The 12,108-nt window shown below is 35.6% G+C and overlaps 2 protein-coding genes across 2 annotated transcripts; one reads left to right on the top strand and one right to left on the bottom strand.

Annotated features, from left to right (window-relative positions):
* Nucleotides 1-6,582: 6,582 nt before the first annotated feature.
* On the top strand, nt 6,583-7,718 carry LOC126976507 (putative tRNA (cytidine(32)/guanosine(34)-2'-O)-methyltransferase). Its single transcript, XM_050824867.1, has one exon. It carries the CDS (start codon nt 6,838-6,840, stop codon nt 7,711-7,713), a length of 876 nt encoding a protein of 291 aa, XP_050680824.1. The 5' UTR covers nt 6,583-6,837; the 3' UTR covers nt 7,714-7,718.
* Nucleotides 7,719-9,275: 1,557 nt separating this feature from the next.
* LOC126976517 (NADH dehydrogenase [ubiquinone] 1 alpha subcomplex subunit 6) lies at nt 9,276-10,827 on the bottom strand. The gene is made up of 3 exons (XM_050824890.1): nt 10,619-10,827; nt 10,417-10,532; nt 9,276-9,471 (listed from the first exon to the last, which is right to left on the bottom strand). The coding sequence occupies exons 1-3, from the start codon at nt 10,746-10,748 to the stop codon at nt 9,343-9,345; spliced, it is 375 nt and encodes a 124-aa protein (XP_050680847.1). The 5' UTR covers nt 10,749-10,827; the 3' UTR covers nt 9,276-9,342.
* Between the last annotated feature and the right edge of the window lie 1,281 nt (nt 10,828-12,108).

The raw sequence follows: 12,108 nt of genomic DNA, 5'->3' as shown, positions 1-12,108 counted from the left end.
AAGTATATCATAAAACCGGGATAGCACAGAGTCCACGTTGTCATAAACTTTTAAAATTTTATCCCAATCGGTACTGTTCAATTCTTTGATAATGTTATCATAATCAGCTTTGTGAAATTTTAATTTTATGTTATTACCAGTGTAATGTGCAGGCCAGTGCCTGCAAAAGTAAGTATCACACTTTTCAAATTAATTTTTTTTCTTAACTATAGAAGGTAGAGTTTTAAGATTAAAAACGTTTTGTTGCAAATTTTATAGGCTTTAATTCTTAGAAACTAAAATTATACATTAGTAACATTTTTAACATAAAAAAGATAAAACAATAAAAAGTAGACATTTTTAGTTTAGTGTAAAAAAATCCAACTAAAATGTATTACATGTTATTTAATTTTTAATAACTGGTATTGCCTCCTCGAGCTCTGCTTACAGCTTCGAGCCGGTTTGGCATACTGAACACTATGTTTCGGAGCCGATGTTGGGAAATATTCTCTCATTCTTCTACCAGGGCCTGCTTTAGTGCCCTGAGGGTAGTAGGTGGTGGTCTGCGATTTCTGACTAGCCTCCCAAGCTCATCCCAGGCGTGTTCAATCGGGTTGAGATCAGGACTTCTTGATGGCCAAGCCATCACGCTGTTACCGACCTCCTGAATATACTCTTGTACGATATGAGCCGTGTGTGGCCGGGCATTATCATGTATCAGCATCGATCCATCACCCATATTTGCTAAATACGGCCCTGCATACTCATTGAGAATCTCTTGAGCATATCTTTGCCCAGTGTGGGTGCCATTTTCTATGACTACTATCTCTGTGCGACCTTCCGAAGATATGCCAGCCCATACATGTACACTGCCTCCACCGTATTGGACTCTTTCTGAGATGCAGGCTTGAAGGTATCGCTCACCAGGTCGCCTGTAAACACTTCGCCTTCCATCAGAAGTGTAAAGGGAGAATCGAGACTTATCTGCAAACAAAATTATTGACCATTCTTCTTCATCCCACTGCATGTGTTCACGGGCGTATCGCAGTCTCGCTATTCGATGCTGTCTCTCGAGTTTTGGGCCACTCGCTGGTCTTCGGGGTTTCAAATTTGCTTCAGCAAGTCTTCTTCTCACTGTACTGTCACTAATGTAGTCCCTCCGGGTCTGAAATGGCTGTTGCTGGACTTCAACTGCATTTTGGTGGCGATTTCTTAACACAGTGGAAATAATATAACGATCTTCTCGGGCACTGGTACACCTGGGTCTGCCATTACAAGGTCTCCTCAGATGGTGTCCAGTCTCTTCGTACCTTCGCTTTACCTTCTGGACCGTTCGTACCGTCACACCCACCATTCTTGCAGTGCGACGCATACTGATGCCTAGTTCCAGAAAAGCCATGATCCTAGCACATTCTTCAACTGAAAGAGGCATGATAAATAAATGTTACTCGTATGTGCTTTTTAGCATAAATTTTTAAAACAAGACCCATCGAGACCCACCAAGATCTTGAAAAAAATTTAAAACAGAAAGAAAAATGTGAATGGTAAAATTGTTATTCGGAAACGTCCACTTTGAAAAAGGAATGGATTTGTTTTTGAAGTTTTTTTTCAGCCAATTCTTAAAACAAGGTTACCGACTATAAAGTTTTTATGTACAAAATTAAATTTTCTTTGGAGTCCTTTTTATTTCGAAAGTATATCTTGTGAACTTAAAACGTTATCCCACTTTTAAAAGTGTGATACTTACTTTTGAAGGCCAGTATATTATGGTCAAGCATAGAATAAGAGCAAAAAGGAAGACTGAAGTTAAGAGGGGGATATGCTGGGTCAACAATCGAGAGAGGTTGAAGAGATGGTGATAACTCTAATATTGTTTTATTACAAAAAACTAGATCTAAAATTCGATTTTTGTTATTAGTTAAATAATTAAATTGTTTATGGGAGTGGAGAGAACTATAATCGACGAGCAAATTGTTTAGTGTACTATTAAAAGAATGAGCAATAAGATGAACCATGAAGAATGAACCATTCATTGGGAACTTTTGACCAAGACAAAGGACCGAGATTGAAGTCTCCAACTATTAAAATATTATTAACACAAGTGGATGCTATATTGCGAGTTGAATTGTTGATAAATTCTTCAATTATATGAAATTGTATCGGTGGTGGCAGATAAACACCACAGATGGCGAGCATGTCACTATTATTTTTTTTACAATCAGTCGATTTGATCTCCACCCATACATCTTCGCATTTGGATTCAAGATGCGTTAATCTTTGCGATTGCAATGACGTAGAGACTGCGATAAGAACCCCTCCTCCATTCTTTTTACTATGAAACCCTGTGGATTCGCGATCTCTCCGGTAGACTACGTATTGATTGACATCAAATAATTCACTGTCATAAATACCGGTAATAAGCCATGTTTCCGACAAGATAATTACATCATAGTCGGAACAAGATACATTCTTGAAAAAATCAATAGTTTTAGTTACTTACTTAGAGGTATTAACCTCTTACATTCTGATAATATATTTTTAAGGTATTGAATTTAAAATGATAAATATCAAACTAGAACACCAAGCGTATTATTACAAAACTAACATTAACCTAATCGAGATAAAGTCTGCATATCACGAACAAAAACATAATTAGTATTTTCATCTTTTCTCATAAATATCTTTCCACTAACCAAACAAATTTGTATCCCAGTTCCTTCGCTTTTTGCCTCGCAGCTCCGTGCAATTGTTTGTTTTCAGGAGTAAGGTGTTCCGTAACGAAGACTGGCTGTTTATTAGTTTCTCCTAATCCAAAATGACTTGCGTTCAATTTATCAGTCTTGCGCTTATTATTAAATTTGACAACTCCAGCTAGAAAGTTATCTCGTGTGCGTGGACTATTTAGCTTAACTAGGATCGAACGAGGACGGTTGCTGTTTGGGTTTGACTTAGCAAGCCAAGACACATAAATAATTTCACTGTCAGAGACGAGGACATTAATAGTTTGACTGAGCTGTTTTATTATGCAGAGAAGATTTTCATTTTTACGTTCAGGCAAGCACCGAATTTCTACGTTTGCATTTCTTGACAGTTATCTACTTGCCGTAAGCGAGATGAGAGATCATTATTGCACAGCCGCAGTGAGTCGAGTTCTTTCTGAATTTCTATGGTTTTCTTTTTGAGGGTCTCATTCTCGACAGAAATACTGTCAAATTTATTACTTAGAAAAGATAGCTAATCCTCAAAAGTATTCAGTTTCTCTTTTATTTCCTGCAGTTGGGGTAGTAGCGCACTTTGCAATTCTTGTCTTATATACGTATATGCTCGGACGACACACAATTGCAGTTTGATTTTTTAGAACGTAGTGTAATGTTATTCTGTGAAAAACATTCATCACTCTCTTGAGTGAGTGTTGCATGTGTTCTAACTGAAGTATTGTTGTTGTCTCCCTTAGGTTCTTTACTTCGGCATAGAGGGCATATCCATGAATCCTTAAAGGATTTAGTTAATCCTAAATAATCCTCTCTATTAAAGTTTACACATGAATATGAATATATTTTTTACATATTTATCCCGACACTTAGAACAATTTAGCAATGCAATGATTTTTAAAACATTAGGGCATCCGGAGCATTTTTTATCCATATTTTAGATTAAAGAATATATATTACAAAAAAAATATCCACCAGAAAAAAAAAACGGTAGCGCACAAATTCCCTAGGATCGAACCCCAGACCTCGAGTTACTCTGACCACTCAATGTTCGGTGACACCATACATTCTAGTAAGATTGAAATATTCTTACTAATGTTTCTATTGGTTGATCAGTCAAACATCAGCACTTGTCACGTTAAATAATAATATGCAAATACCCACTTTATCTACTTTATTCACTGTGGTTTGAAACAATACAAATCCCTTTTATTTCGAAATAGTCGCTGATCGCACTGGTAAAACGGTAATATTTAAATATTTTTTTAGTTATTAGAATATTAGAATGAACTTGTATTTTCAAAAATTTGTGCATAAAGATTAATTTCACCTGTTTGCTCGCTGAGTTAACGCAAAATAGTTTAGTTCCTTGTGTTGTGAATTCAAACACTGGATTTGCTCACTCTTATGTTCACTGGTAAGTCTTTTGCTCACATGTATGCTCACAGGTAAAAAGTAACACTTGAGTACAAAATAAACTATAATTTTAATAAGAATTGCTTGAACTGCGTTGCGACCGCGCGTGATCTCAAGCGCTATACGGATGGATGTATGGATTGCATACCTATAAAATAAATAAAAATATAAGTAGTGTGGTGGTTAGTTAAGTTACGTGCTTTCGCGCGCCCGAGAGCATGTGTAGCCTCGGGACACAGACGGAGTACAGACTGAGTTGACAGTGGTGTATCGCCGCAGCAAGTCAGTACTGCGCACATAAGCACTAGTCCACAGTACTATCGCAAAATAATTATATAATTAAAAACTTTAAATTAACAAAAGTGAAATTTTCAAACACATAAAATATTATATGTACTAACACCTAACAGTACCCTACACACAACGTACATTGACCTCTGCAACGAAGCGCGCCACTTCGTCGTCTTCACCTTTGATTTGTTTGATTATTTGCGAAGGTATAAAAATTCACTAAGTTCATTCTTACGAATACTTTTTTATTTCGGTATAATTGAACTGAAATTTAAATTCAATATTGTGTATCTTGTTTTATCTTCAAAAAAATTCACCCATATACGCTACCATCAAAGAAAACATAAAAGTCAAATTCACCTTAAAAATCAATAACAATAATAACAATCTAAAAAACACAATTTACACATGTACATAGTTGTAAGTGTCTAATTTAGCTTGATTCCTTCGAAAGGCAAACACGTCATAATCTATTCGTCCAGAAGAATCGCGATACACGGTCACCGTAATAACCGGTCATAACGTAAAAAATAAGACTTTAAAAAGTATAAAAATTGTAAAGAAAGTCAAAATGGGTGCCTTTTTGGACTGCCCTCGCACCAGCTGAAAGTCACTGATTTTACTGCCGCAGTCAATAGGGACCTCACAATTATAGTTTATGGATACTTTTTTACAAATACAAATTACCAAATACAAGCATACAACTATTTTAGTGTTATTCGAATGTTTTAATAATTTCATAGGGACCTCACAATTATAGTTTATGGATACTTTTTTACAAATACAAATTACCAAATACAAGCATACAACTATTTTAGTGTTATTCGAATGTTTTAATAATTTCAACAAATTATAAATTTAATGAAATTTTACGAACTAACTACTGAAAGTACTGTTTTGTGAGTTGTGAGTGACTACAAGGGTTTTTCGATGTGGGAGAGTAATGGTGTCATCCTATGACTACACTACGATCGGGCCAGACTAATTCGGATTACATCCCACACTCGCACACCGGCGTGAATTATAATTTGGGTGTGTGTGTTCGTTGGGGAGGATATCTGCTGTCAACGTTTCGGCAATTTCGAAGGTAGGGTGTACTCTCTAGTAGATTTTGAGGACCGCGTCAGACCATGTCTACAGATTCTGGAAGGTGTCAAGGAAGCTAAATTGGCTTTGAAGAAGCCGGGGGGTCATTAATAGATCACGGTAATACTTCAAGCTGACTTAGATTGTAGCGCGCTCCAAAAGTGCAGGAAAACCACATACTGCCTGTATTGCTGTCAGCTCTGTTCCAACTTACCCCAGTATCAGCTCGAACCTATTGACCGCGTGCAAGGCATAGCTGCTCGAATTGTCGAGGATCCAGAGCTCTGGAACCGGCTAGATCTTTTAGCGTTGTTGGGAGTGTTCAGAACAGCTGCACGACCTGATTCCTGCCGCCGAATTCCACTTCTGCACGACTCACCACAAATTAAGACATCTCCACCATCAGGATGTCTGGCGTTCCTTTACAGTTCCGTTTTTCAAGAACTTTCTTCCTTGACATCTTTAAAATCAGCCCGTACACCTTTCTAAAAGCCCGGCACCACTCCTGTGATTCCTTTGGTGTTCTAAAAGAATGTGGGCGGGGGAGATCAATTAACATCAGGTGTACCGTACCGTAAACTCATTTGTCAATTTTACAAAAAATCCTGAGTAGCAAAGGGTAAGTTGGTACGCATTTTAAAATTAGAAAATATTATCTGCTTAAATTACAATTTGCCTCTGTAGCTATTGGGATATAATGTAATTTAATTAACATGCTGCTTTGACCAAAATTTTAATGGAAAATAAATCTACAAAATTTTCCATGCTTAATTCCCTTGTCTAAAAATCAGGAAAAGAAAGAATTTTTCTGAATTTCTTAGAATCCAAATATTTTTAATCTTTTTGAAAATATCAACACGTTCAAAAAGTAATTAAATAATTATATTATAATCAAGAAATAAGCATGTTCTGATTTACCCTATTATCTGTAATTTTAACATTGTCAGTTTAACGTAAATTATTTATATATAATTTCTAAAGTAAATTTCTTTACGGTGGATCCTGCAGCTAGCGATTTAATAGTATGCTATGACAATACATATGCTGAGTTATTCAAAATCACCCTCCTTTTTTGCTTAGTTCCAGTGGCACAAACGGCGCTACTTATATCTTCCGTCTAAAAATAAAAATATTTTTTACCATTTCGCTCACAAGAATCCACATGTCTTTTTTTTTTTAAATTCTTGTCACAGGTCACTTGTCAGCAACGAGTAAATAAATATTAGTACTTTTAACTCAAAAGTCAAAACATTGTGGCGTATTTCAGGTTATCAATAACCAGGCTCATTATTTCCTTGAAATATACATAGTGTAAATATTAAGGCTTTAATTTCGTTACTTACTATCAAAAGATATGGGGAAGACTTCGAAAGACAAAAGAGATATATATTATAGGCTAGCAAAAGAAGAGGGTTGGCGAGCTCGAAGTGCATTCAAACTTCTACAAATAAATGAAGAATATGATATATTTAAAGGTGTATTACGTGCTGTGGATCTATGTGCTGCTCCCGGTAGTTGGAGCCAAGTTTTGAGTAAAAAATTGAGGCAAAACACAGACAATGTCGATGATGTAAAAATTGTAGCGGTTGATTTACAAGCTATGGCTGCGCTACCAGGTGTTAAACAAATTCAAGGAGATATAACTAAAGTATCGACAGCTAACGAAATAATTCAGGAGTTTGAAGGCTCAAAGGCTGACTTGGTTGTATGTGATGGTGCACCTGATGTGACTGGCTTACATGACATTGACGAATATATCCAATCTCAACTCCTACTGGCTGCACTTAACATTACAACACATGTTCTTAAGGATGGAGGGGTTTTTGTTGCAAAAATATTTAGAGGGAAAGATGTTACACTGCTTTATTCTCAATTAAAACAGTTTTTTGAGTATGTGACTGTTAGTAAACCACGAAGCTCAAGAAATTCTAGCATTGAAGCGTTTGTTGTGTGTCAAAATTATACGCCTCCCCCAGGTTATACCCCTACTATGGCGAACCCTTTGTTAGATCATAAATATTGTGATTTCAACGAGTTCACTGGTGTTAATAGATTTATTGTACCATTTAATGCATGTGGTGATCTTAGTGCTTATGATTCTGATACCTCATATCCTCTTTTATTAGAAGGTCAAACAACATATGAGTACAAGGAACCTGTACAAAGTCCAATAAATCCTCCTTATAAGGAAGTGCTGGAAATGACAAAAAATTTACAAATAAATAAATAATTATATTGGATGTATTTATTTTTGACTGTTGTTAGGCAACTGAGATACTTAAATATTTACTTTCAGTTAATTTCAATAGGACAATGACCACATTATTACAGAATGAAAATTGCAGTGCTCTTAGAGGTAATCAAGGGGTTTCTATCAGATAACTACAGGGTGCCTATTTTGGTGGAGTGGCTAATCCTGCAATCCCAACACCTCAAGGAAGTTTATCAAACCTCTTATCTCACCTTGAGAAGAATTTTCTGTGACCCCAGGTGTTTGGTCCGGTATGTGGACACACACCTTCTTGTGAGATTTTTTAGATAGTACCTAAGCTTCAGTGGGCGAGTCCAACTGGCACTTGTCTGGTATTTTTATTTAATAGTTAGATCAAAAAAAAAAATATACTAAGTGAAATATAGATATGCTTCAGTCTGGTAACATTAGCAGTAAGTAATAAGTATACCTATGAACAAAATAGTAGCTATATCAATAATAATTCTTCTGGTGTTACAAGAACAATTGGATTGGAGTGTTCCATATGGATATTATTTCTTTCATTCCCAAGAAGTCCTCCATCATTTGTTATATAAGGACCCAGCCAAAGCCAACTCAATAGAGAAAATCACGGTGTCACTAATCATTCTTTCTCACACACTTCATATTTATAATCCCAGAATGTATGCAAAGAAAAGTCAGTACCAATATACACATAATGCCAAAAAATCTTTAGGTCTTTCAAATAGTGCTAGGTCAATTAATTTAGATTGTTCTATTTTTTGGTATGTGTATTGCTGTAATTGCAAGTACATATAAGCAAAAAAACATTGTGTACATACAAAGTACACATGTCAGAAGTGAAACCTGCATGGTGCATGAACCTCTAAACTGCATATGAATTCCTGGTACATGTTGCTATGATGACACATGATTTCAACCGCTATGAAAGACATTCCTACCACCACTGATATATATAATAATATGTTCTCCTGGTGTCTATGTAGTAATATGTTGTGCGCTTAGAGTCAGAATATATTAAGGTATACTCGCGCCATACTTAAGACAATCTCTTCTTTAACTATGATCGCCTGGTACCAAAACATTGTATTATGCTTCCTATCTCATTATCTCCCATGTTAAATTTTATGAATTGATGTGACTGCCCTTTTTACCGTTGCTTTTTTGTTTCATCTACTTTCAAATCACAACGATGATAAAGAAGTTTTTACTTCAATAGTATGCATATTTCTGTCTCATTCTTTGCTGGCTTCACCCTACATATTTTTGTTGCATCCGGTTTGAAATCACAATTCTAAAGAAGTGTCACTTCAAAAATATAAGTTCTAAATAGTTTTTTGTAGAGGGATTATCTAATAAAATGAGCTTGCGACTCTTTTTTGCATCTATTTTTACATGGAATTGTTAACATTGAATGTTTAAAAACTTTCTGTGTAGAACTTACACTTGACTTTTCTATAACACCTTTAACAGAATCAACTGCAGGCAACACTCAGTTTAAAAAAATAATAATATAAACAAATGTATTGAAAGACAGATGAAAAAATAAAAATAACATGTTATCTATACATGATTGCCTATATTTTATTACAGTTACACTTATAGATATAGAACAGTTTAAGATTTCTATTCTTGTCCTGAAAAGAACTTGGATAAGAAGTCTTTTGGCTTTGCTTCAATGGTTGGCTTGAAGTAAGTCATTATATGACCTTTCTGTTTCCAAATATGTACTGTCTCTTTTAGCTCCATTTGACCCTGGAAGTAATTTTATTGGTTTTATACAGAATTCTTTGTTATATATTTACTTGATGGTAATCTTATACCTTTAAACGAGCAATTCTTGTTTATATATAATCTGAATCTCAGAAATGGCTCCAACAACTTTCATAAAATTTTGTATACAGGGAATTTCAGGGGCGATAAATCGATCTTGCTAGGTTTCAATTTAAAAAAATGAAGTTTTATCCGTGTTTAAGTGAGAAACAATAACATTAGAATACAAAGGTAAATTTTGCCACTATATACGAGACTATAATAGCTCAGATGGGACATTGGATGATGCAGAAAGCAGAAGACCCCGGTTCGAATCCAGATCTCCTATTAGTTTTTTTTTTCATTCAAGTTTTGTACATTCTTAAAAATCTGAGCAAGGCTCAGTTGTCGGGATATTCAATTGTAATGGCTGATATACCATTCAAACCAGTACAATTACTGTATGGTTGTTCTTTGGCAGAATTTGGTGTGATGATATATAATAATGTAAGCTTTAGCTATTATTTATTACTAATTACTAAAAGAAAGTGCATGATTTTATGTAAATGAAATATGACATAACAAATGATAATATAGATCAAGATAACTCCAACCACAGGGTGTTTTTAAATAAATTTGTTGATAACTTACTAGTTTTGAAATTGTTATTCAATGAAAGCGTTAAAAATGAAAGTTGTGGTAAAAGCCTCATCCATTAATATAAAATTCTCATTCATGTACATAAGAGATTTCCACCTATGTATTGACTCCTCACAATATCTCTGGAACCTTAAGGCATAGAAACTTGTAATTTAGTAGGAATGTTCCTTTCGCCGAGTAGAGGTCAGCTAATAATTCGGATTATAAGAAATTGCTCCCGCAAGTGTATTTTTTCAATATGAACACAACAATGTCTGTTGGGTAAGCTAGTAAGTTATATTTGTGTACCTTGATTACGAGCATATCAATAACCCTCACATCAGTAACATCCTTATTTTGCATAAACAACTCCTTCAGTTTAGCTCTGCAGTTTTCTTCAGATTTTGGGATGTCATAATCTCTAACTGAAAAGATATTTATTAAATCTTATTTTCCAAACAACAATGTCTTTGAATTCTTAAGATTGTTGATGACATAACAAGGCACAAACCTATGTATGGTATTTGACGATACCAAGCTTTGTATAAGCTAAGTACTCTAGATTTCGCTTCTGCATTATCCAAAGAAAGCACCGGCCTAACAGTTTTAGAACCAACTTGGATAGCTTTTCTTGTAGCCATTGTATTAATTAAATTTATAGATTATCTAGTGCATTTCCATTTTTTAATTTTTAGATGGATGACACTTGACAGTGATTGTCCGACAGATGATAGATCTTTGATAGATTATAAAACAAGAGACTAATTAAATTATGGGTCCGGTATAACGATAAAAGTAACGTGTACTGTCATAAATAGTGAATAATTGCCGCTGCGGCCGTTATGACAAATTATCATCGACTTTGTATCTGTATAATATTTTTATTATCGTCGATGAGTCGGCAGTATTCATTCAATTACTTTAAGAATTAAATTTCCTTGTGTAGGACAAAAAAGCAGACGCCAATTTTGTTACTAACCTATTTAATAATTTAAACTGTTCAATCGATCGGAAAGTGTTGTCTGTAGCCATGTACATTAAAACTATATAGAGCTGATGTAACTTGAGTCATTTGCACATGGTCTACAAAAATTCAGGTTTCATGAAAGCAGGCTTAAATGCTGGCAGCAGCTGTACATGTGCAGTTAAATACAATAATATGGAAAGAAATCCATGTTTACGAGTGGTACATTAAATTATTAAAATATTAATTTAATATTAATTAATTATTAAATCTCCCTTTACGACCTACAAGAGTAATACCAGCATAACGTAAGTGATAAGTCGGAGAAACGATTCCTAGAGAGAATGGCCCGAATGGGAACCTCAACCATTCATTAATTATCGTTAGAGTTTCTAAATATATTGTCTGCACTAAACACTTTAGCGTCGTCTCTTATCTTGTTTAATTAAAATTACCAGAAGTAATATTTCGCTTTATTATACTTGTAAATGAGTTGACCACAGAGGTCCGAATCTAATTTACTAATTATAAATATTTGTAAAAAAATATAAACTTTGCCCTGTACTTTTCCCGGGGCGTAAAAAGAATAGGGGAGTCCCAGGCCCATGGCTGTCGTAAGAGGTGACTAAGAGCTTTTTAAAAAGGAAAGGAAAGTCACGCTGCCGTCTTATGACGTCAGCACAATTGGGCCAGACTCGTCCGGGTTAATTACCACACTCGCACAGAATACTGGCGTGAAGTAGCTGCCTAGTGCCGCTATGTTTCGCATAGGTTAGTATCGAGGACCGGAGTCCATCCCTTTCCCCCCCCCCACCCCCCCGCCTTCCCCCCGAACAAAATATGAGAGCGGTCCGTAAAAAGATATTACCCCAGGAGGGTACCGGCTCTACCAGAGCCGGAGAATCCCTCCCCGAGCACTCTCGCTCGGGCTGCCCTTCGTATTCTGGGGTGGGCACAGAACCGCGCATGACCGAGGACAAACGAGGCAGTAACACCACGGCACCCCGCTCCACGCTCAACGTGGACTTTTGCAATAT

The sequence above is a fragment of the Leptidea sinapis genome, chromosome 41, assembly GCF_905404315.1.
Source record: "Leptidea sinapis chromosome 41, ilLepSina1.1, whole genome shotgun sequence".
NCBI classification, from domain to species: Eukaryota; Metazoa; Arthropoda; class Insecta; order Lepidoptera; family Pieridae; genus Leptidea; species Leptidea sinapis.
The sequence above is the reverse complement of the archived record's forward strand: the minus strand, read 5'-3'. Positions and strand labels throughout refer to the sequence as shown.